At 38.7% G+C, this 25577-nt stretch overlaps 1 protein-coding gene across 3 annotated transcripts; it reads right to left on the bottom strand.

The window, feature by feature from the left end:
• Window positions 1-81: 81 nt before the first annotated feature.
• Window positions 82-25577, bottom strand: LOC145493394 (regulatory factor X 4-like). 3 transcript variants are annotated; one of them, XM_081472859.1, is made up of 16 exons: window positions 25403-25577; window positions 14711-14768; window positions 10500-10572; window positions 9541-9664; window positions 9114-9175; window positions 6370-6453; window positions 5527-5701; window positions 5229-5306; window positions 4863-5026; window positions 4341-4441; window positions 4161-4219; window positions 3786-3930; window positions 3551-3649; window positions 2959-3072; window positions 2653-2781; window positions 82-2357 (listed from the first exon to the last, which is right to left on the bottom strand). In XM_081472859.1, the coding sequence occupies exons 2-16, from the start codon at window positions 14724-14726 to the stop codon at window positions 1537-1539; spliced, it is 2244 nt and encodes a 747-aa protein (XP_081328985.1). In that variant the 5' UTR covers window positions 14727-14768; window positions 25403-25577; the 3' UTR covers window positions 82-1536. The 3 variants fall into 3 exon arrangements, with proteins under 3 accessions (XP_081328985.1, XP_081328983.1, XP_081328982.1); XM_081472857.1 differs by lacking the exon at window positions 25403-25577 and adding an exon at window positions 14898-18526; XM_081472856.1 differs by lacking the exon at window positions 25403-25577 and adding an exon at window positions 18269-18525.

Raw genomic sequence — 25577 nt, 5'->3', positions numbered from 1 at the left:
TGGGAAAATACTATTTCAATCCCTTACCGGGAGAAGCCCATGAATTCTGGGCATGAGGCTGTGTCTACAGAACTGTAGAATCAGTAATGTTTTGCTTTCTTGCTTTCTTTCAAACTCCGATTCATTACTACGGAAAATTATATCCATTTTTCCTTGCAACGTTTTACAACTTTATTGGCATGGCAGTAAATTTTGAATCACCCTATCCGATATTAATGTACAGTATCTTACAAATATTGTAATATTTAACATTTGACTCCGTGCCGTACATTATACACACGATCTACATTACATGTAAGTCAGATGGACGCAAATTGAAAAAATATCACAAAGGATATTTTCAGCTGGTTTTTAGCCCGCGCTGTGTCTTGGTAGCTGTTATCGTTGTCACGTCAACCAATTAGTAAAAAGTGTTACGTGATAAGCCTATTAGTGGCTGAGAGAAGAGACTGGCGGTTTGTAATCTTAATTTAAAAGCAACTTTAATTTAATCAAATTTGATTTAATTAATCCCCTGTGAAGTTATAGTTGAACCTCGCTATTTGGAACTCTCAGGGGAGACAAAAAATAGTTCGAAATAGCGGGAGTTCGAAATACCCAATAGTAAATGACTGAAGGGCAAATCCCAGGGAAGTTGTTTTTTTCGAAATAACGTTAAATTCGAAATAACCGAGTTCGAATCAGCGGGGTCCAACTGTATATAAATAGTGTGGTTCTCTAATTACAGTAACAATAAAGTAATTGAAGTGAAGCCGAAGCAAAACGGGAACGACAAAAAGCGCGGTAAAATAGTCACGTGACGTTGGTTTCAAAATCCCGGGCAACTTCTCTAAACTATTTTTTGCAAATTCTTGCAGGAAACTCTGAACAATTGTTAAAGCATGATAGCATATAATAAATACATAATTTGACGCTAAATTCATTTGAAACCCACTTTTTAGCCAGCCGTGTTTCTTAAGCTCTAATAGTTTACGTTACTACTTAACATGCATTTAAACATAGACGCCAGTAGTTTCTGAAACCCCCAGTTTATCAATTTTACGTGTTCTTAATTTAATTTCACGAATGTTCTCAGCATATAATAATAACGAATAATAATTTTTGAATACTTATACTTCTTATTCTTACTCCAATATGGTAAATTAACGTTTCCCTCGAATGTAATTGTATTTCTTTCGTTTTTCTTTACATATATACTCCTACAAAATTGCCAATATATTCATCCATAAGCTTTGCTGTCGTGTCATTTTTAACCCAATCGGGAGAATAATATTTAAACAGCAAAATTAAATTTGTAAATTGTGCGAAATTTACGTTTTAAGTCTGGAAAACCAATCTGACCTTCTTATAATTTTATCATGACATGAAATAACGCCCTACTTGACTTATTGTAATTTTATGTGATACGAGGAAGTACTGATTGAAACATAGCCTAAAAAAGGATTGACACTTCATGTTAAAATGAGACGTATCATGCAAATAATTAGTCTTTACCATACACCACAGTAAGCTTTTAATACTGTACAATAGAATTATCTAGTTACTTAAGATTGCAGGCGTATAGCTGTAGTCTGATCTCACAGGCCGAGTGGGAATCCCATGATGCATTGCAGCTTGCATGTCTACGAACTCTTCCAGCACATCCGGGTAATATCTCTCGTTGGTGCCACCGCTGACCCCTGACAGCGGATACATGGTGTTTGACGTCATCGCGCCTGGAGGGAACATGTAACTGGAAGGATAACTTCGCTCCGTCAGAGGGTACTGGGAATAATGCTTCATGTGGTCCATTGGTGAGATCCCCCTGTACTCGTAGGACGCCATGCTGGTTGCAGGGTTCATCACCGTGTAGCTTGAGTCTGCCATGCTGGTTTTGGAGCGGACAGCGGTAAACCCAGTTGCATCTGTCGTGTAGCTGCTCGACATGTCAAAGTCACCCATGGTTATCCCGGCTTCGCTTGAGCCCGCCACGGCAAAGCTGCTACCATGATTCACTGAGGGCATCAAGCTACCCTGGCTCGCCGCGTAACCATACCGTGTCCCATAATCCCCTGGTGGTGGGTACAGAAAGTGCCCTTGTTCTGGTATCATGGGATATTTACTGATGTTGTTGTTATTGTTGTTGTTGTTGTTTGTCGGTGTCGTAGGCGTCATCGGTGTCATGGGATGCGGGGATATATCGTGAAATGAGGATCGCATAATGGCGGACTGGGCGGGGCTTCTTTGAGGGGGCACATCTCTAGGGCTTCTCAGAGATCCTATGGAAGAAGAGCTTGAATGCCTTCGTGATGCGGGCTTTCTAGCAGTTATGGTCCGCGGTCTCAAAATGTCCACTTCCATACTTTCGCTCGCAGGTTCTGCAACAAAAAAAGAAAACATTTTAATTATTTTTAATATTGAAACGATTGTTACTATTTCTTTCTTTTTCAAATGTTATTTTTGAGGGCCATTAGGTTATCAGTTTTATTACTGTCAAATGTTACCCTCGTAAAATAAAATCTTACTTACTTACTTACTTACTTACCTAACATTTGTTTGAGAAAACTATTTCACATAACTGTCATAAGATCTTCTCTCTTTTCAGTTGCAGGGAACTTTTTCACAGTTATTTTTGCCCTAAACAGTTAGAATTTAAAGAACGACTCTACCAACCTTGTACGACATTTGTCTCCTTGTTTACGCGGACAGAGGACTGGGTCGACAGTTCATCCATGTTGTTGTGGTTTTCAACAGTATACAGGATGTAATCTTCAAGGAGCATGTGCAGTAGGTGAAATGAGCCTGCGATGAATCAACAATGGAAAAAATCAAGACATTATCACTCTGTTGCGTATGGTAGAATTTAAGTAAAATGTCTATTAAATTGAATGTTTAAAACAAGAAAAACACCAAAGGCTCAGGGAAGCCGTAGTAAAGTGACGAATTTCAGAACTGGACAAGAATTAAATTGAATCTTACCAAAACTATGAGCACTGTGTAACGTTAGCTCGCGCACAATTTTGATGCTGAAGAATGACCACTTTAGAAGGAAATCCTTTGAGCACTCCTTGTACGTTTTGCCTGTCTTCTCCACTTGCTAAAATGAGAGTGAAAAGTACGTTTAACACACCAGAAATTTATCAAGTGTTGTTTAACTAAATGTCATTAAGAATACTGTGTAATCTTTACTGCGCGCTTAATGCACGCTTGATCTCTACGAGCATGTACTTATGCAATGCCTATTTTCTCATTTGGCAGATTATTTTATAAGAGATTGTTTGACATTCTATACTAGTACGCGCTCTTTTGGAATGGTGGGAAATGGAAGAGAATGGCGAGAAAACCTGGCCATAGTCTTAGTACATAGTCTTTAAAGGAGATCTTTTTTATTTAGATTTAAACAAAAAATATATCACTTTGTTCACTTTGTTTAAGTGTCACTGATATTTAGCAGTGCTGTTCTAATTTGGGACACTATAAATCGAAAAACAAGCATTGTAAATAGGACTGAAAACCCGTTAAAAGTCCCAACTGGTTGGAATTTAAATGCTCGCTTTAGACTTTGATGTACTTGCCTTTAAAACACAGCGGTTGACCAGATTTGAGGCCCACTCGGCGTATTGATCAATGGTTGCCTGCTGATCGAGCAGCTGTGTAAACTCTTTATAGTCTGGAAACGAAACATAAGCCAGTCAAATTCTGCTGTCAATATGCTAAACCACTTTATTGAACCACGGACCAATCATCAAATTCACTCATGCAACGTACATAAAAACAGGACCAACTGGCTTAGCCTGTTCACTTACGCTCGTTTACTAGTTCGTAGTCCTCCTCCACCGACTGGCTGAAGGTCCACAAAGCCTGGCGGGCAATTCCTTCAAAATCAATTTGCTTCCAGTCGTTTAGCATTTGTGAAACAGGCTCTGCGCTGTGTAATACAGTTCTGGCGGCCTGATAACGAAAGAGAAATCATGGCATTTAGACTTGAATAGTGGAAAATGGACAAAATTTAATTTATTTATAGTATTTATACTGAACTGGGGATACTAGAATTAAAACCGCTGATCCTTGCAAAGGGATTTTAGACGTGAAGAGATCTATCTGGGATTCAAGATTTTTCATTCACTAAGAGTTGAAGTGGTGCTTTGAATGAAATAAGTTAAGTTTCTTCTCCATCATACCTGAGCGAGGTGTGTTAGAGAAGTTTGCCTTCGCAGTGAATGAGAGAAACTCTTGGCAACTGAAAAATAGAATGAAGTCTTCATTAATAATAAGTATTATGCTCATATAGATACACACAGATCTGTTTAGATGAAGAAACACATTTTTTACACTCTAATAATGTCATTCTCGGCTCTAACCTGCCAGTTTCTTCTTCTGTAATGGTTCCGGTAAATGAGATAAAGATTCCGTCAGCCACTCATCAAGTTGCTGTGCAAACTGACGAATTGCTTGAGTCAAACTGCAACGATACGAGTCAGAATTTTAATACATGTCAATTATTTTACTGCTACTTATTGACTCAAGTCAGTAAGATTTCTCGAATTTTGTTAAATGCATGTTTATTTCTCAAGTTGAATTCATGATGCACAAACTAATAGGTAAAAAGAACCTTGCACATTTGACCAAAAGAAGCATCGCTCTATGGCGAGAAAACACATGAAATGCATTTTACCGCCTGATGAAAATGGCAACGGGTCGCAGTTAAAAAAGGCGCACGAATTCGAAAGATTGTAAAAAGCAGCTCCGATTGTGAAAAGGAAAAAAAAAGTTAAGGTGTTATTCTATTTCTACAAGCAACTGTCTGTTATTCTCAAGATGGGGGTAAGACATTCCCTGTTTCCGGGTTGTCACCCGCACTCATTACTAGCGATATGTCATACCTTGCCGGTAGAGGCTGAAGGGTTCCAGGAATTAAAACTCCGCTGATTGCTTTGTACAGGATGACGTCACATTGACCAATCAGCTCCACAACCTCGCTAGAACCCAGGACTTCCAGCATATGGCTGGGCATTCCTTGCCAGAAGTGAACTAAGAAGTTCTGAACCTGAAAAATGTTAACAATAAAATTAAATCCGAGACGAATTTTTTACGTCGGACAATCAAGATGATAACTTTGGTTAAAAAAGCTCTTTTTAATTAAGGATAGCTTTTAGTAACGGCTAAATTTCCTATAGTTAACGTTTCAGTGTTATTACACCACAGTGATGATAAGGGATACGTCATACAATGTAAGTGGGGTAACATACCTCTCCAAAGTTTGCTCGTAAGATAGTGTCCAGTATCCTCTGGCAGTGGGCTCGATACATGATAAGAAATGTCTTCACCTGTGTGAAAAGTGAGTTTTTACAGTATTAGTGTTCAGCGCATCGTTAAACCTCATTTACCATTCAGTGGTCAAAAAAAAGATTACTATTGACTAGTCCTAAAAGAAGATTTGCATTGGCTTGAGTACAAGGAGTCCTTGAGTTCTTATAATTTCTAGGCGTATTCAAATCTTACAAGGTTCCATCGTTGTTTATTTCTGTCGCAACAAGCCTCTCTCACCTTTTCGTTTGGCACATCCTCAGGTAAGTTCAGTTTGCTGGGCTTAGGGAAGTCAGGCAATAGCGTTCCTCCAGGTGCCGCTGTGACACATGAATTGGTCCCGTGACTGGTCTTATGAAGAGAGTGGCCTTGTGTCCTCTCGTCTGCATCGGTCTTACTGTACGATTGGCTGAAACTAGCATAACACACATTATTAATTTTAAGTTTGCGAGCGAAAGCCATGATTTGTTACTATTTAACTGAAAGCTATTGAGCTGCACCTTCATGTGCTGTACAAGGAAGGTGGTTCTAACTTTTGAGTCTGTGGATGAAACCCTAGTGTGTGACCATTCAAATGAAAGCTATTGAGCAGTACTTTCATGTGGTACCGTTTATTATGCTGTACAAAGTGGTTCTAACTTCTAAGTCTGTGGATGAAACCCTAGTGTGTGCGGACCATTCAAATGAAAACTATTGAGCATTACCTTCATGGGGACCTTTCATGTGGTACTGTTTAAATTAATAAACTGTTCAAGGTGGCTCTAACTTTTAAGTCTGTGGATGAAACCCTAATGTCTGATCATTCAAATGAAAGCCATTGAGCAGTACTTTCATGTGGTACTATTTATTAAACTGCATAAGGTGTTGCTAACTTGTAAAGCTGTGAATGAAACTCTAGTGTGTGAAGACTGCTATCGAAAGTGATTACGTACATTTAGTCATTTTATTTTAAGAGTAACTTTAGAGCTCTATGTTGTTTATAGCTGTTTATGTCGCGATGTTTATTATGATGAACTACTTTCTTGGTGCTAGATCCCTTTTGTCATAATTATCTTAGCTTACGCGTGCAAGAAGACAGCTTACCCAGTGTTGCTTTGCCTCGCTGCATTACAGACGGTGTCATGATAAGGTGAAGTTGATTTTATTGTGATCCCATAGTAGTGATACCTGGGATTAAATGAACAAGTTTGTGTTAAAGGAACATTCATTATTAATAAACATGATATAGCTGAATTGCTTTTATAAGAGGATCTGGACATGGCGATTTTCATTTGAATGTCGAAAGTAATTGGTTTTTCACTTACTACGCTTCGTGATTGGCTTCAAAATCTCGCGCCAAGTTTTCATCCAATCAGAAATAAAACCAAAAAACATCGTGACTTTCTCGCACACGTTTTCCCGCGCTTTGCCCCAGCTATATGTTATTACTTCGAGTCTTGATTGGCTCGCTGGATTGTCTATGTCCTTTGTGATTGGCGAGAGTGATTTCTTTGGTTTTGGTTTAAAGACACTCAATTGAAGACCAACCTGCAATTTTTATTTAAGACTTTATGTTTTCAACTTTAGAAAAACGATGAAAACACACAAAAAAAGGCCTTTTGGAGTCTGAAACGACATTATTGCGAGACTAGAGACGGTTATTTCCGGTACCCCTCTAGTATTAATTAACGTTTTTCTATTACGCTCAAACGTGTCTCCTCATTTCAAGAGATAAATCTTCTTGGGAGCATTTTATTAGAGAAGCATGGGAAACTGACTTTTTGAAATTGTTAAAAGATATAGATAAGAAGAGCCAGACTTGTGAGCGGGGTTCAAGTACGTACTTCTTACAACGGTTCATATTTGGAAAAAGAAAATTACATTGGAATCCCGATTTCTCGAACCCTCAGTTTTTCGAACCTCCCTAAAACTCGAACCAAAAGTCGTTTCCCTCTCCTCAGTCAAACACTGTAATTTTACGGGGGCGGGTCTAGAGGGAGGGTGAAGGGGGTGCGCACCCTCCTTCCCCCTGAGATAAAGCCTTCTTCCTCGTATTCGCTTTTAAAATTTATTACCTCACCGGTCAGTCACCACCATTTTCCTTGGTGGTGCACTCCTCCTAAGAAAAATCCTGGATCCGCCCCTGTTTTAATTTTCCCCCGATTTCTCGAGCTATCCTATTTTTCGAACCCATTTTCGTTTCCCATGGAGGTTACTGTATGACTAGCTTTTCCTGACAACTGAGCTACTTTTTCGTATTCTGAGCGGCTTCTTATGTTTCCAGAAACGTTCCCCCAGTTAACTTGAAACTGAAATAAATTACGAGTACATAAGTTCTACAGTTAACTTCGTACAAATTGTGCAGTTATGCAGTACACGAAAGATCGAAAAAACCAATAATTTGATTTCCTGAGCTCTTTTTAGTTCCGATTCCTTTTTTCCAATCCGCCCTCGCGCCAGCTGCTCCAATCCGCCAACTCGCAGCTGGCAAACGGATCTTATTTTCAAACTTCCCAAACTGGTTTTTACATCAGTTCTGAACCCGTATAATTTTCGTCCAGAATGTTGTTATTTCCGTTGTATTCATATTCATGTTTTTTAGAATTGTTTGCTCAATTGATATTTTCAATGCCTTGTTATGCTTTTACGCACATACCAGCAGCATTTAATTTCGTTGCCACATAATATTTATAGTGGCATCTTGTTTTGTTGCTGAGCCTAAATCATTAAGTTTGAAAAATTATTTTATTTAGCACATAACGTGGGCCGCCTTTTGTTCAAAGTGCCAAGTTCCTTCCTGCTACCACGGTAACCCTGCTCACATCTACTTGAACTTGGAGAAATTGTTGCACTCTACTCTTGAAAACAAAAGGTATACTGTGGACCATTTGGCCGCGTGTTTCATGCTTTCGTTTTCAGCTAGTGCGGTTTCTTTGTTTTTGTCAGTGTTTCAAAATCCATTAGCATTTCTCAAAGCAATATTCTATCCTGAAAGAAATACCGTGATTGATCTCGCTAAGACTGAGATGAAACTATGCAAATGCAGTTGAAGAAACTCTCACAATCCTTGACTTCGGCTTTCAGCGAAAGACTCTTTGTTCAGTACAAACAAATTATATTGTTAGCATTGATTTTTTGCCTTATCAAGCGCTTAACTTTTTTGCCGCAATTTTTTCTCGAAGTTGATTTTCAAACTTTAACAAAAGAATATCGATATAGGTGTTGGTCACTGGAATGCTAAGGACACATTAATTCAGGCGAAAACAATGATTTGATCAAGTTAACGAGTACCATTGTGTAACCACGTGTTTGTTGAAGGAGTGCCGGGCACCAAAAAATTATAACTTCAAGTTCCCCCAAAAGTTCAACAGGACCAGATGGTCAACAAACAAGACTGATTTCGTTAAAACTAGCTTACTTACTGTTATGGTTGTTAGATTTATATATTAATTGATATTTCAAGCTAAGAACACAACAGAAATTTGTTGTTTTACGATAGCATAGAATATGTTCTCGAATCATACATCATTTCTAGAATGTGCTCATACTGAATGTTCACATATCAACAGCATAGTAATAGAGGGTAAAGGAGCAAGCAAAGATGCCAAGATTTATGTTGGAAGGTCCACGACCGTGCACAATCTTTTGTTTTGCGTTCATACACTATCGTGAGTAACGTAGTCAAAACATTTCTATTGATTAGTTCTTCGGTCAGTAGTAAACAACTATTGTGTTTTGTGCACACGGTCAAGGTCAAAAAAGAGAACAAAAACATACAACAAAGAACTTTGCCGAGTTTCATAACCATTCCCCTCTATTAACTATGTCACCAGTAAAGGAATACTTACTTTGACTGCCCACGAGTTCCCAGCCTTCTGGTTTTCAAATTCGGAAAGGTATGACGAATTATCTGAAGAAAGTAAAACTGATTTCAGTGGATTTTCATTCCTCATGAGTTAAGGCTATTTTTCTTTGATAAGTTTGACCAAGCGATATTTGGCGGGATGGAAACATCAAACATATTTCAATACATTTTTTGTTTCAAAACATGTTGTTTTCAATTTAACTAATTCAGTGTTTTGTTTCAAACGTCGTGGGAGTGCTTAGCAATTGCTGGGTAGTTCAATGAATGCATATAGAGATAAATATCCTAACATATCGTCTTCAGTTTATGTCGAAGGACTGGCCGGTATCGGAAGATATTCCATGCAATAAATTCAGATGTTAGAGCAATTGGATTTTGAGGGTTTTTAATTTCAAGAATATTCCACTTACCTTGCCAAAACTGGCTGCATTCACTGGAGCGAGATTGTTCTTTTCACAGAAGTCCAAGTAATGGGAATATAAAGCGCTCCGGGGCAAACTAACACCCTCAGAGACTTCGTAATTTTCATTTAACCTGCAGATGAAAACAACCGTGAGTATAGGTCATATCAAGTCTATGGGAACATAAAACAAAAAAGCAGAAACATTCATCATTTTGGTCAATTTTACCAGCACCCTACTGCCACTCAGACCATAAATAGAATGCTTAAAAACCGACTGAAATTTGCCTTAGCTAACTTTAGAAAATACAAATACAAATAAGTGTAAATTCTTTTTTTTTAATTACGATAGATGAAGTACTTTTAAGAAAAAAGAAATACCGCAGTGGAAAAGACGGATTTAAATCATTTGTTTGCCAGCATCATTTGTTTGTCAACATAACACAGAAAAAGATTTATTTGATTCTTTTATTCACGTGTCCAAACATAGCTTCTGTTTAAAACGTTTATCAGTGCATGGAAGAGATGGTTTTCTTCAGTGGTTTCTAGTACTGCACACCTTTCATTCAACAGACGAACTTTTTTGTTTAAAATATCTCATGAGAATTACTTGAGAGTCTCATGGACTTTCGATAATGTATTGCTTTGGTAGTGATATTCAACCGGCCGAAGTTGACATAGCACAAACACGACAGGTTACCGTCGAGTGAAATATGAATTTTATTAACCTGTTACTGGTACTCCGGTTTTTTGTTATCAGTTACGATCTACCTTAGTGGTCGCCCAATATCAGCTAATTAACTTTTTTATACTGGAAGAAATTTTCTTTGAGAGTCACGGAAAATTAAAGTGGATTGGCGCCTTACGACAGTACCCCTTCAAAACGGGCACCAGTTAACATGTGTCCACGTTTTGGAGGCTTATTACAGTAGTTCTTGTCAACTAAGGTGATAGACGTCATATACATACCACTGAATCGTCAACGGAGACTGCAGCTTGCTGTGCGACACATAATGGCTGTTGGCGTAAATTGCGTGTTGACCTGAGAAGAGAATGTCGAGAATGGCTCGAGTGGAACGAAGACCATTTTTCTGTAAATTTATCAGACATAAGAACTTGCAGGTGCCATGGGCGACAAATTTCTTTTCTATTTCAAAGATTTGATTTGAATGACAGAGCCGAATTCGAACTTCTACTTTCAGCAACCCTTGGCACGACTTTTATTCCATTAATTTAAAACTAATTTTCAGTCAAGAGGAGATCTTGTTGTTGCAATTTTGAAAGAATGGCAACGATTTCTCTGCTCCGCGCTCATGATCCGCTAGTTTTGTGTTTTCTTCTTTTTTCAGGTACCTTACATTTATTTCCCGTTAAGCCTTGTTTTGTCGGTTTCTATTTATAACCAGTCAACATGTTAAGTCTCTTTGAAAAGAAAAAGGAAAGAAAGTTTTTGCACCAACACAAGCCACGCAATACATGTGAGTTACAGCACGGCAAACCCGTTCATGCGAAGAGACGCTACTCTTGCTTGCTTGACTTTTATTCTTCAAAGCGCTTCCTTTTGCAACTACTTCTACTACTTCTACTGCTTTCGATCTACTAATAATACAAGCTAAATGATTTCCAGCTAAATACCCAAATTGTGTACATTTTTGGGTTCACTGACCGTGGGAACTAAAAAAGGCCTCGCTGCTTAACTTATAGATAAAAACCAGAAACATAATTAACTTAAAGAAGAATTGTCAAAAACTAAAAACGCCTTGATATACATTGGTTGACCTTGACTGTTGGACAGCCGTGGATGATCACGAGACAAACACAAGACAATAAGAATCTAACAGGTAGGTAATGAAAAAGTTTAACATTTCAGCACGTGATAAGGGACAAAAGAATCACGCCTGAAATTTCAAAAATGCCCACACACTGATATATCGTCATGATCGTAGAAAAACGAAAGGTGTTTATTACTGCAGGTTTCCAACCTCCATTCTGCCTTTCCGTCAACCAGTCCTCTTTACACAACCCCGGGTTGCTTTTTACCCCGGGTTGAATCACCGCGGCGGGTAACCCTTTTGCAGTCAAATGTTTATAAGCGTTTACATAAAAACAGTGGACAAGCCGGTCAGCCCCCTTTGCCGGATAACCCTTGTCGAAACTCAGGTTGGCCCGGCGAGAAGGGTTGAAATTTCTTCAATTCTTACATGTAAGCAGTGGGCCAAAAGCTAAGCCGTGTTGGTACTTTCAGTCAAATAACCATGTTGTTTCGTTTTTTATTTTTATTTTTTTGGTTTGTACATCAGGACCTCCCACCATTCCGTTATACTTTCTAGGTTTTTCGTTTGTAATCTTTCTAGCCCATGCTTTCAGTTTTTGATCGATCGGTAGAAAGGCTGGCCTGGATCAGGCTCGAGTTGGTGTAAGGTGTTTAGTTTTTTTTCTGCGGTGATTCAACCCGGGGTAAAAAGCAACCCGGTGTCGTGTAAAGAGGGTAAGGTGACTTTCCACTGTAGCGTTATTTTTGGCACGTCTACGGCGTAAATTTCAATGGCTTTTCGCACGTAAAATAAAATAGAGCAGTTCTAATGGACCGCCTGCGTCTGCGGAAAAAAGTTGAAAGTGGTTCATTTTCTACTCCATATGTTTTATTTATTTTGCGCAAGAAAATCGGGCGTGAAATAATGGAACAATGGAAATCCACCCTTAGGTTTCAAAGCAATCAAACTGACAGATCTCAGCAAGGCTGCAGATAACGGCAAACAAAGCGAAATTCGACAAAATTGAATTTTTTTTCTAAGTTGTTGCGTGCAGGGTTTCTTGTATGTATAAGATGGATATTAATTATTTCCTGTGTTATGAGAGAGCAGAACAGGTAGCGGTGCAAGCGAACTGTCATTTTCATAGATCATTCGAACAGGTGACCAATCAGAAAACACGTTTCGCGTGAAAGGAAGCCATCACACTGCGGACTGTGAGTAAATTTCAAATCTGTTTGGTCAGCTCAGAGAGACTAGCTAGCTTATAGCTTGGCGAAAATATGGTGCGATTGTTAAAACACAACATGCACACGCACTCATTCTTAGCACTATAATCTCCTGGTCCGAAATTCGTGTGCTAACATCTCAGTCATAAATTTTCGGTTATTTCTCAGCTTTCAGTTAAAATTTCAGAACATGTTTCTGCCGATCAGCAAATTTTGCATATCTCAGATGTCAGCAATCATTTTAAAAAACGCGTCATTTTTCAGCATAAAGTTCAAATTTTGACTTATTCTCAATCAAATTTTGAATAACTCTCAATTCAGATATCTGAATCAATATTTCAAAGACTAGAAAAGTTCTTTTCGCTGCAACAAATCGATGTCTAATTTATGATCTGTTTTATGGCCTAGCTCAAAAGTTGTTTGTTAAACATAAAATATTCTAATAATGGATGTTAATTGTCATTGACACACTTCTAAACAAACAAGAGAAGGGAGCTATCTATAACAGAAGTTCTGTTTCCACGGTCTGACTGGCGTGGTTTTATTTTTTTCGTTGTCCTTTAGCAAAAAAACTAGAAGTTTCTGTCAACTGAGATAGCAGATTGTACATGCTGCATAACAATGTTTTTTATCTGAATTATGACGCGATCTTTCCGCCTCATTAAGGTAAAATTAAGCCGACGTAAATGGACTTCAAATAGTTCACATGAAGGTGTTAACGTCCGTAATTCACGCCCAACGGAGCAATACAGTTGACTCATTTATTTTGAAGAGAAAGAGGTCGGAGTACCTCAAACGTTTTAATAAAAACTCTAAAATGAAAAGGAAAATTAAGCGTTTAATCTTTTAAAACAACATATTTGATGAAAAGTTATGAATTGTTCAGCCACTCGAAGTACAGCAAATAATTTGTCATGTGAAATATGGATACATTGACATGCATACGATTCTCATTAATGCAACCTTTTGTGAAGCCTGTTACATGTTGCATCTCTAAATTCAGGGCCAACCCTTCAAATGAATTACTTTTCAATTTCAAATCCACTTTGTATCCATTTGCGCCATATGTTGGCATAAATGAACTTTAAGAAGGTTTACATTAATTACATTTGCAGTGACCGTGATTTGCTTCAGCAAAGAAGAGTTTGAGGCCACATGCCTGTTTCTCAAAATAACAAAGGCGACTTAAAGCAATTTTATAATAACTATTGTCCTAATGGTCTCGCTTCGCTGACCGCCAATCAGATTTCGAACACTAATTGATGGCACGCGCTACTCTTTACAAAAGAGTTCGAAATTTACATTTTAGCCAAAGAGCGTCTTAAGTCACAGCAAGTCTAGTTTCCTTGATCTTTTGGTTGTGTTTGAATAGTTTCTGGTGGTAAATTTAACATGATGCGCTTGCTATTAAAGGTAGAAAATTTCGCCCTTAATTTCACGATTTGTTTCCTGTGTCTTTACTGATTTACTTTCTGCGGTTGAGAAACTCAAAGTTAATAAAGTCTGCCACAATCACTGAAATAGAGACAGCGACTTGGACTTTGATTAATTCAGACTCGCCTCTGTCTGGTTTGTAACGAGTCGCCCTGTTGTATCGAAAATAAAATTAACACTGATGAGCATCAAAGTTGTTTAACAACTTCAAAAAAATATGGACTTTAATTTCAAAGCAATTTCGCATTTGCTGTCAAATTGCTTCATTCAGACTTTTTCCCCGCCGGATATGCAGTTAACGTTTATTTGCACTTTCGAGTGCGTATTTAAGCGAGTGTCCTCGAACAAAAACGGCCAGTCTATATGATTTGCGAATTTTTAAATCTGCCAAGAAATCATAACCGGTCAATGCAGGAGAAGACCAGAATCACTTAATCAAATGAGAGGAATGCCAAATGATTAATTCATTTAGGAATAACAGCGAAAACATTCAGTGGTCGCGTGATTGGGTATGTACAAGACTTTGCCGAGCGTCTGGTCAGGGAAAGTTTCCCTTGTGATCTAGAGTCATAGAAACCGTGCGAAAACGCGCATCTTAATCAGCTGTAATACTAATGTGGGTAAATCTGCGTGCCTAAGGCTCTGCCATGCTAACAGAATTAGGTTTTGCATCTTGGAGATAATTAGAGTTTGCACACAGAAAGTGATAATTACATAGCTACGTGAAGGTGGAAAAAGGACAAATAATCCAAACTATTTCACATACCTGACCCACGAGGCATTGTAACTGCAGTGATTTCACTTCCAGATCCCTCTTCCAACGTCTGCAAGAAAAATCAGTTTTAACAAGAGCTGTAGTTCTGTGCTGCGAAACTGCAAGCGTTGCACTGAACCGTTGCAGCGAGGAGCACTGTTTTTGAACGCGGGTTTTGTTTATACGCAGTTGTTGTTACCAGAGTTTTGTAATTCGTGTTAACGGCCCGTGCCCTGGGTTCAGTGATCAAGCCATATAGAGCAGATCACAGCTATCTTCAACTCCCAATGCGACACGGTGAGAAGAAAACTACGATCGTGTCTTAGTTACGAGCTCCCGAGACAATAGCTCACATTGTTCTGTGCCTAGCGTGGTTTGCTTTAGGCGCGTGTGTCAGGACCTATTGTCAATTGTAGTTCACTTAATTGCCCTGTGGCTGCTAGATATACAACTATAGATAGCGGCACGCGTGAACAATTAATTCGGACAGTCGCCACGTGCCTTGACGAGCATTGTTATAAACTAGAAGACATGATCCACCTCGGCAAGTGGAACCATATCTGCGACTTTGGCAGGGCTGTAACTCGCGAAAAACAATATTCTGCGCTTAGCGAAGGCGTCAGCTTTGCGCCATTTATATTGTTTCTTTTATGAGCGGGTTATGTTACCCTTAACTTAATTTCCGTTTAATGACCGTTGAGTTTTTTAACTTTGCATTCAACAGCTGGTTAAGCGAATCTCTTTGTCTTGCTTTGTATGGAGTAAAAGAGTCGGACACAGGTGTTTGCCATTAGGTAAACGTCTCATCGTCTCCGTTAAACACGCTTGCTGTAGTATCAAAAACGCGCGTGCTAACAAAACCGGATAACGTGCGCGCTTAGCGAAGTGCTAACTCCCACAAGAGACACGAAGGCGCACCTTTTGGTAGCAATCCACAATAAGCTTACTTTACAAAAAAAAAATGAGAGATGAGATGTAAAGATGACAGAAATGTGGCTTCATGTTTGGGGAACAAGAATGAAATTATTGCCTAGTATGAGTAACATTGACTGTACCGAGGGAGATTGGAACCGAAAATGTAAGGTGTCATTGTTGGCCCCTTGTCGGCTTGTTTACAAGCAGAAGAAGAGTTTCTTTGTTAGCTACAGGAGTTAACATGGCAAAAAACAAGAACGAAAAGAAACGGTTAACGTTCGTAACGCCGCTGGAAGCCAAACAAGTTCGTTACATTCTGTGGTCACAATTTGCAGAGGAGAAAGATCGTTGGTGTGGAAAAACAAACCGTCGTTTGGTCTTGGTTTGAAAATTTCCACCAATCACCAGCACACACCGCCTACGTTCAACCCGCTATGCCATTCTATTTGCATATCAATGTCGAGAATGAGATAATTTGTTTCATTTCTATGCCACCTAGCTTGTATTACCTATTGTACACTGGTGAAGAGTCAAGACATGTAGCTAGGCGATGGCTTACGAATCAGCTGGAACGCACGTGTTGATCTACCAATGATCACGAAGGAAACAGAAGAACCTTTGATCGCTCAAGGTATAGAACGTTCGATCTCACACTCGGTGAAACTTTCCAAATTAGGCGGAGGAGACGATTTCATCTTAGGACAAGATGAAGCTTCGAGGTAGAGCTTTCCGTAAAGCGGAATTTACAGCAATAAAACCGAATCTTTGATCACGGAGGCAATAGAATTGTTGATCTAAAGTAAAAAAGAATTATCTACCGCAAAAGCAAATATATCAATAGACCCGTTTAGCACACATTTTTCCTTTGTACTCAGCCATAATCAGGAGAAGACGTGTGAAAAATCATTTACTAACACGTTACCTTCATGCTGTTGTTGGCAATAAATACCCCCTTGAAAGAGACTTCAAAGCAAAGATTCAGCCTGTCCTGGCAATTTTACGGGGCAAAATCACGTTTTTCTGCGTGCCTTAGTTTAGTGCATCTGCTGTTTCATAGCTTTTACCAAATTACCCACGCAGGAAATGAAATAATGTTTGCAGGTTTTGCTGATCCATAGCGCATTGAAGTAAAAACCGGTGGGAACTTTTTATGACTCTGGAGTACAAATATCAATCAAACCAGTATTTACTTTGCAGAGATCATAAAAGATTTCTTTGTTAATGCTCGCCAACTTATAACATTTTGGCGCCCAAGAGTAGACATGTATAAAAACTTCCTTAACCAAGGTCTCCCAAGAATTGGCATTCGTCAAAACTTCCTTTAGAAAGGAATGAAGTGGCGTTTTGGAAGAAAAATTATTTGAAAGTATAGCAATAAAAAAAAAAAATACCCAGTGTCATGCCTGCTTGCGTCCTATGTTAAACCGCTAAAATCCGGGCAAATACGGGCAAATAATTATAAAATGAAATATTGGGGAGACAGCTATTAAGATAAAATAAAGCCGCTAAACAGGGGGGCATTTTCAATGCTGACTTTCCAGGGTACATTTGAAAAAAAAACTGCCTGAAATTAAATCAAATCTTAATTTGTTCGCCGATGAATTGTCGTTTAAATTCATATTACCCAATTGTGTATCGTCTTCAGTTTAAAACACATATTACCGATTCACCGAGTTAAGTCCAATCTTTTAGACTGATTCAATTCAGTTCCGGAGAAATAGCAAACACATGCATAACAGAAGTTTGACTGAATTCCAATTTTTTTAATTCGAGAATAAAGTGCGTTTGCGATATATAGCTTGGTAGAGTACAGGCGTTTAGTCTCGGGCAAAAAAACTGAAAAAAAGTCGCACAGCACAAAAAGTAATGATAGAAAAGCCAATATGTTTCTTCCATAAGCCTTGAGAGTTCTGAAACTTTGGAACGTTTGCTGAGAATGGCAGTTTGCTCATTTCAAGGCGACATCTTTTAGCTCGCGTAGCTGTGGCGTATAACGCTTGTCATGCGATTTTCGAATTTAGGAAAAAGTGAAAAATGAAATCGATAATATTAATTTTAACATAATCACTTACGTGCTGCGCTAGAAAAACATACAAGGTTGAAAGATCAGTCGATGACAAAATCCTTCCACGGCTAATTTCGTATGGTTGCATTTTCAGGTCTAAATCAGCCTCGACATTTAAGGGGGCATGTGATTTTTCTTAATTGTGGCCTTGAAGTCAGCGCTGCAAAATGTTCTTGCTAGATCGAAGACTTAAGACAAGTTTAAAACTGTGCATATAGACTTGTGAAATGTTTTACTCTAAGAGCGGAAAAACTCGGAACTGTTGATCAATGTCTTGCACGATGAACGAATGAAGAATTAAACTTGTTCGTCGTAGCTAAAATAATACCCACGCACTGGGGAGTTGTCTTGCACAATGGTGCTGTGATCTGTAAAATATACCCGTAGCCGAGCAAAAGACTGAACTCTTTGAGATAGAACCCTAAAACAAGGATCGTTCACTGGCAAAATTCTATGGAAGCCAACAGAAGTATGCCTTCTTTGATATTTCTATGCAACCGAATGTACATGTGGTGGTGAGGGTGTATGGAGCGGTCTCCCTAAGTTACACATCTTTCGGTGCTCAGTGACTGATGGTCAGTGTTTCTTACCTGAAAAAGTGAGAGTATTCTGCAGCCAGATAAAATACTACCCGTCCAAATCCTGAAGCAAACTCCGGGTCAGTTCAGCGACCAAAGATCTCCAAGTCACTGCTTCGAAAACTTGACTTGTTGTTTTGGTTTCTGTATTTGTGTTCCTCTTTTGTAATTCAAGTTAAACAATGCGATGTGAATCCTTCATTCTAAATTTACAAGTTTGATTGACACTTAGAGTTTTACTGACGAGAAAAACGCATATTGGAAGTTCTCCACCTTTGTGGCCGTCCGCGGAATACAATAGATTGCTAATTCTGCTTACAAAACTACATGCCTCTCTTAAACTTTAAATATCCATGGAAATTTCCAGAGACCTTGAACTCTTTAAATTTAACTCATTGCGGGCGTTTGCACTTTATATTGAGCCAAGCGAGCCCAGCGAAATTGGCATTGGAAAAGCTGTGCAAGTTTTGCTTTAAACGATTTGTAACAAATATCACAAAGTGTAAACGCGACCAGTCAATTAAATGCTAGCTTGGCTACAAACTGAATGAGGAGTTTTAACGCGTTTATGAATTTTAAATTTGGGATGTAAGCTTCTTACTTTATCCAATGCGCTTTCGCGGCTCAGTGTTGCGTCGTGATTTTGTGTTGAGAAATTGATTCAGGGAAAATATAAACGCGTTATTTCCTTAGCGCAAATCACGCCGTTTCCCCTGCTAAAGCTAATTTTCACGTGTTCGCTGAGTGTATTTCTCCCTGGGGCAAGTTAATGCATTCTGTGACCATGTGCCGGTTAGATAAAGGTTTTACTCAAGACAATTGATCTTCCAGTCCAAAGGAAAATAAAAGCTTTATTTCTACGTATATATACACAGAGTTTTAACAATTGGATCAGGAGTTAAACCCGGTTACCGTGTTTCAAACGGACAAAAACTGTTTCGCAGGCAATTATATTGTGCCGTCTTCAACTCGTTTGTTCAAATTTTCGGTCAGATCGTGGCGGATAAGTAATGCACTCGAAGCACTCTCCACGCATCGTTTCTTAGAAGACGTTGTTTCTTAGCAGGCTACCATGGATTCCAAAATACCCCTCACAAAAATCTTATTCACCTATTCAGTGGCATACAGAAACGTGAAGAATAAGTCAAAGAATATCAGCGATTTGAAATGAAAATATAACCCGAGAATGTTTAAAAAAGAAGAGCGAGGTAGAAACCGACGGACATGTCAGTTCCAAGCTAGAGTAGTATATATTATGCTGCATATTATCAGTCTTTTTGTAGACAAAATTCAATTGATCCTAGTCCAAGCGAAAGATTAAAAGTTACCAGAGCGAGTCTTCGGGATTCTTCTTTATCCAACTTTGTCGACATTTTCTTCGCACCCACAAGTCAAGAATTCAGTTCCCTTGAGATATAATATATACTGTATATATATTTCTTGATAAATAATGTATCTTTGGTGGTTTGATTTTGGTTGTCTCTTAGTTAAACACGTGTAGAGTCGATAAGACTATTGTGAATTAAATTCCCGCAAATCTTCTCGAAACCTTTTGTTCAAGGAAGCGAGACATTTTTAATTTTCTTCTTGTTCTTTTTACCTACAAGGTTTTTCTGACCTTGATTATAGCTTTCATGGTGATTAAATTAGTTAAAAACAGACTTGGAAGTCGGCTAAAACGTTGCTAATTTTTGCCCTTTGTGCCGACGAAATCTACTTTGCCGAGTTCTAAACAATGAGTTAAACAATGCTGAATATACGCAAATGTGAGTATGAACTCATTTGGTTTAATACGACAGGTCGTCGGGTAATTAGAAACATTTTCGCGTTAATCGCATTCTCGTCTACCTGACGTTGGGTTCGGAAAGTTTGCCGCCACTGCCAACAATCGGTAATGTTTACAAAGATCTCTTATTGCTTACCATAAAAGTCACCATTTTTGGCAACAAACCGTCGCTCCTCGTAATTAAAACATTGTTACATCATTCAAAATGTTTTGTCACTTGGGGAGAGTTGAATTGATTGTGTGTGTTTTGACTGCAACACATTTAACTTTCGCTCATCTTAGTCTGGCTAAAACCACTATTGGGCGAAAACTATGACGACTAGGTGAAAAAAAAGGTCCAGTTGAACGAATGAACTTCACCGTAATACTTTAGTCACTCAATCAATGAAAATTTCAATAGGAAATACAAATATTACTTAGAAGAAATGACCGATGTTTGCTTACAAATAAAGCAATACAATTGAAACGTCCAACTAAATAGGCGGCCTCAAAACTCAGGCAGAAACGGTGAAACTAGCAGCGGTCTCTCCAATTGACGACAAACATTTGAAAAATCCGCGGTATACCATTTTAACTTTCTTTAAAGTTAAATTCGTTCCCTTTCCATCAGTTTTAAGGCTTTCGTACTTTTGTAAACACGCAAAGAACATCCACCGCTTTTAATATGGAATTTCATAGCGACTTCAGCGCGTGAAATTAAACTTAAACAAACATTGTTCATTCTTGGACATTCGCGGCTCCTATATACGTGTGAAATATATACTTTTTAAACCAATCCATAGGATCAGTGGTATTTCATTAACAAAACCTTAGTCTTTTATGCGCTAATTAAAGAATATGTCAAATTCCTAAGCCACGCGGATAAACATTTAAATAACAACATTATAAAGGAAACCGTTTGTACGCACCTCGTGGGTTTGAAAGTGTTTTTTTTCTTCAATGAGAAAAACATTGCGTGGGTGTGATGAGAAAGAAACTGACCAACTTAACTAATTTCAGGTCAAGGATTTAAAATCATTCCTTCACGATTGATGTTTTACACGGAGCCGACTTGTTACTTAATTCGGGTCAACATGGGGTGCCATAACCATCTCCAACATCGGTGCTTGCTATTTCTATTGTAGTTAAAAGGAATATATCCCCTGATAAAATCTAAAACGAATGCTACGATATTTTGCGAGGGCAGCAGTTCTCTAATGGTTAGCGAGCTGCGCTGCGCACTCTAGCAGGCCAGAGGGAAAGCCGTTGCATTGCGATGTGTTCTTTACTCCAACAGTCATGGTTACCAGCAATCTGGTGGGGCGGGGGGGGGGGGGTCGGGTGGTTTGAGGGGGGTAGAGTGGACGGCTTACATGGTTCGCGTGGTTTGTGAAATTTGTGTAATTTCCGTTCTCTTTCTGTGTGTCTCGCTCTTTCTTTTATTTTTTTGTTTTTTTTTCGCTGCTGGACACTTGTTTCTGAAGGGCACTTTATACTGTGTTGATAAGAGGACTTCAAATGGAGTGAAGCCGTTTGACGGTGGTAAACGGCAAATTTTGTAGAGTTTATACTTACTGTAGCTCTCCGCTGTTGTCTACCGCTTTTTAGAGTTTGACACATGTTATTTGCCAGGTGATTTAAGTTTTTTTTCTTCACTACTATTGCAACAAACGTACGGTTATGATAAGCTCTCCAGATAATCGCTATTAGCCCGGACAATGTGGAGGGCCGACGAAGTTTGATATATTCGGTGAATATCAGTGTTGGTTCGTCGGGTACGGCTGTTACATTTCAATAAAACTGTTGCAGGTTATTTTGCTTGTTGACCATTATCTTTGTCCACCTGTGTTAGAGGCTGCTGTAGCTTTGCGTCAAGAAAGCTATAAGTTTGCCTCAGAGACATTCTGTGTCGTTAACATTATGTTTCTCGCATCAATTTGGTCGAGCTTTTTGTCTGTTGAACTCCATGTTTAGGCTTATACAATTCTTTGTTCAGTCTGGCACCACGCAATTCAATGTAGATGTTCACGTGGACGTTTGTGGACTGTTTTGCATGTTATATATGCCGACCACTGTATGGTTTTGCCCTGGTAACGTCAGTGTAAAATTGGGCGACAGTAGAACGAGGCCTGTCCAGAAAAAAATCATACAGGTGTAAAATGAAATACAAGAATGCTCAATAAGTTTAAAAGATCTCCGTTATTGGAAGTTAACAAAATAACCCACACGTTTTGTTATTGTTTACTGAGTCGCATGATGTTTTGCGTTTTTTTCTGTGTTCTCACATGACGTACCAAGTGAAAAAAAATGTTATTTGTTTGATATTTGTGTGCTGTTCATTTTGATACTGCTTTTCCTTCCACACTAAAACGCAAAGCCGCCGTTTTCAAATTCCTCCGGTCTAAAGAGCGTTTTCGAAAAGCTCCGTTTTCGTGACGGGTCAGTGGACGGTAGGCCTAACCGTAGAAATAAAGTTGCATTTCCAAATTCCTCCGGTTTGAAGGGCGTTTTAGAAAAGCTCCGTTTTCGTGACGGATTATTGTGGACGGTAGGTCGGATTAACTGTAGAAGTAAAGTTGCGTTTTTAAATTTCTCCGCCGTAGTGTGGACGCTGGCTTAGTGAATGTCATGCGGATAAAGTTTTACAATGGACCAAGCTGTTAACAAAAGTAATTTTTCTAAAACAGACAGGATTTCGTAGTCGGCTAAAGATCGTACTGCTAGCCCACGCAGTAAACTGTTCCGGATCCGGAAATAAGCCGAAACTCAAAACAGTGTATGTGTAAAACGCGTATCACTAACAGAAACTAGTATCAAAAATTCATCCTGATTACAAATACCAAGCCGTGGTCCGTTTTGAATTTTATGCCGCACCAAACTCGTGATGTTCATTTAAAGCTACAATCTCATGATCAATCTTTTATAATTTTCAGTCGTCTTTCAAATCGTTTTTTGGTGGCATCACCTCAGTGACATTGCTAATAATAGTCTGCCTTATTAATTATTTCTTGTAAGTTTGAACCGATGAAATTTCAAGATCAAAATTTTGCTCTAAGAATATAGCTTCATCCTAGACGAAAGCTTACAGGTAAACCTTCAGTAAGTATAAAAGAACAGAATCTCCCACGCCGAGAAATTGTAAGAAAACTCACCCTCTCAATGGGTGGTTGACATTTATCTGTTAAAATTTGATTGTTGTTTCGTCTAGAGACATAAAAACCTACAGCGTCGTTTACACACATCCTTACAAATTATTTAATTTCGGTATCAAATGCTTTTACCCACACGTGTTATTAAATTGTCTCACTTCTAATTCTAGGTGTGCAAGGACAAATAATGCACTCAGCCAAGTCTTATTTGTCAAAACAGCCTCGAGCTAAACATTGTTCTAAAGTTTCGCTAGGTTAGAAAATAAAAACAAATGCACCAGTACAGAATACTACGCCTTCCAGGCGCCACAGAAACCGATACACAACTCAGCAACGAAACCCATTCAATTGCGGCTATTGTTCGAGACTGTTTTATCATATTCAGAAATAGACTATAAAAAAAAAGAAATGAACAAAGGTGTTAGCTTCTCAGAGAAACTTGGCGGGCAAGCGAAACAGGTAGCAATCTATTTACTTGGAGTTGAACAAAGGCAAATTAACCTCCTTAAAATGTAGCCGGCCCGGAGTTAGTGATGGTGACTTCTCGAGATTTAACCCTTCATCAGGCTCAGGCGAACCGGGCTAACACGCACGAAATGTCAGCTCCACTTCATTTCCCGCCAGGGAGGTTAATTTACCTTAATCACTGCAAGTTAGTAAATAGCTATGGTTGAATCACAGAAAGCATATTTTTTTCTTGTACTTCGTATTCCGTCTGGTTGCTTCGAGACGCGCTGACAAATTTCAGGTACTAAATGCGATATTCTTTGTTTCAGTCTTTTGTAGTGTTAATAAGGTCTAAGTACTGCAAAAAGCCAAACGAAACAGCATTATGGCGTGTTTAAAAGGCCTTTTGTTCATTAGTTTGTCCCATACATCGACAATACTCCTCATTTAATGACTTTCATTTAGTTACATCGCCGGAAAGTTCTCAAGGAAGTGTACGATTTTTATGGGCATGCTTCGACTTTACCTTGGAAACGTTCTTTTAGATCTTATTATTATTAGATGTTCAATCGAATATACCGCGCGCTATGATTGGTCAGTTAGGTGTTACTGAATTAGCATGAAGGCTTGTCCATTTAGACGAAATTTAATCGTGTCGTTTTCCGAAGAGATAAACTGAACGGAACCATTCAGTATTCAATTCCTCAATACGAACCCGACAAGCTGATTCAATACACAAAAAATGGAAAGTATTTGGGAAAATGACTCATCAAACATGTTTTAACACGCTCGTCATAGCTAAGCACAAATTTTCGCTTCTGTCTTGTCACGGCACTTTTCGAAAACTTTTTCTGAAATTGTTTGCGACTGACCTTTCAACTTCAAAGCAAATTGTCTTCTTTTGTTTAACGTTTTTAAGAGTCAATGTCAGTAATTTTCAACTGGGGCCGTGCAATAGCGAAAAAACGAAAAATCTGAAAAAAATTCTCAAGAAAGCCCTTGGTGAACTACTTCTAAAAATATATATTTTACCTCGATCCCATAAATATTTTGGACGTACGGAGATAAACTTGGTTTCGCAGCTCTCAGACCAGATTTTAGGCGTCTGATACCGAACACCGCTGAGACCTCCTTTGAAAATCAAAACACCTTTCCCACGAAACAGCAAGCAACTAATCAAAAAAAGCAGACGATAATACACATTTTGAGTGGTTATTTTCTCAGTTTAAATTAAAACTGAATTTTTGACAAATTTTCCAGTATTTACAATAATTCGAGCGATTTTTCGCTCCGCAAAATTCACAAAATTAAGGGCCTAAAATCATTGACTGGTACCTCGCCTTGTGTGTCGAGACTTATTCCACGTGAAAGCGCACTATTTCTTCTTGCATAATCCATTTTCAAAACCATGGGCTACTTAAAATAAAATATTCGAGGTCGAAAAATACACGCAGTACTTTCGTGAAATTCGAGCTCTTCGAGAATGGCGTACCAATGTCGAAAGGTCACACAAGCATAACGACAATATATTTTCGAAACTCAAGCGCTTCAATAATATTTGCTGTCACTCACAAACTAATGTTTCAAAGACTATACTGCTTGATTGCTATAACTTTTAAGGAAAAATTTGAGAGTTTGCCGGTTTTTTAGAGCACGAGTCGTAACGTGTAAACGGGTCACGATATGTTTATCCAGGTCAAAGCAGGCTTAATTAAATCAAATCGGAGCATTTATCATTCCGACATTGCTTTCTAACACTTAAAATGAGATCAGCATCTTCCATACCTTGCATTAGGCTTGGAAAATCTGCCGCCGGATCAGCATTCTCGACGGTTACAGAATTCAATTCACTGTCAACGGCAAAAATGTGCGTTACAGTCTCTGTTAGATGAGACCGCTGACAGATACTTTGATTGTGGGCGCGGATTTTTTTTTGCTGTTGTTTTTTTCTCGCTTTCTA

This window comes from Orbicella franksi, chromosome 7 (genome assembly GCF_964199315.1).
Source record: "Orbicella franksi chromosome 7, jaOrbFran1.1, whole genome shotgun sequence".
Lineage (NCBI taxonomy): Eukaryota > Metazoa > Cnidaria > Anthozoa > Scleractinia > Merulinidae > Orbicella > Orbicella franksi.
The sequence above is the reverse complement of the archived record's forward strand: the minus strand, read 5'-3'. Positions and strand labels throughout refer to the sequence as shown.

Bases quoted from the DNA above. Each gene is read 5' to 3' on its own strand.
- LOC145493394 (XM_081472859.1), bottom strand. The intron at 9,665-10,499 runs GTATGTATATGA...TTTCATCTGCAG, and splicing joins TCTCCGTTGACGATTCAGTG to GTTAAATGAAAATTACGAAG. The intron at 5,027-5,228 runs GTATGTTACCCC...AACATTTTTCAG, and splicing joins TACGAGCAAACTTTGGAGAG to GTTCAGAACTTCTTAGTTCA.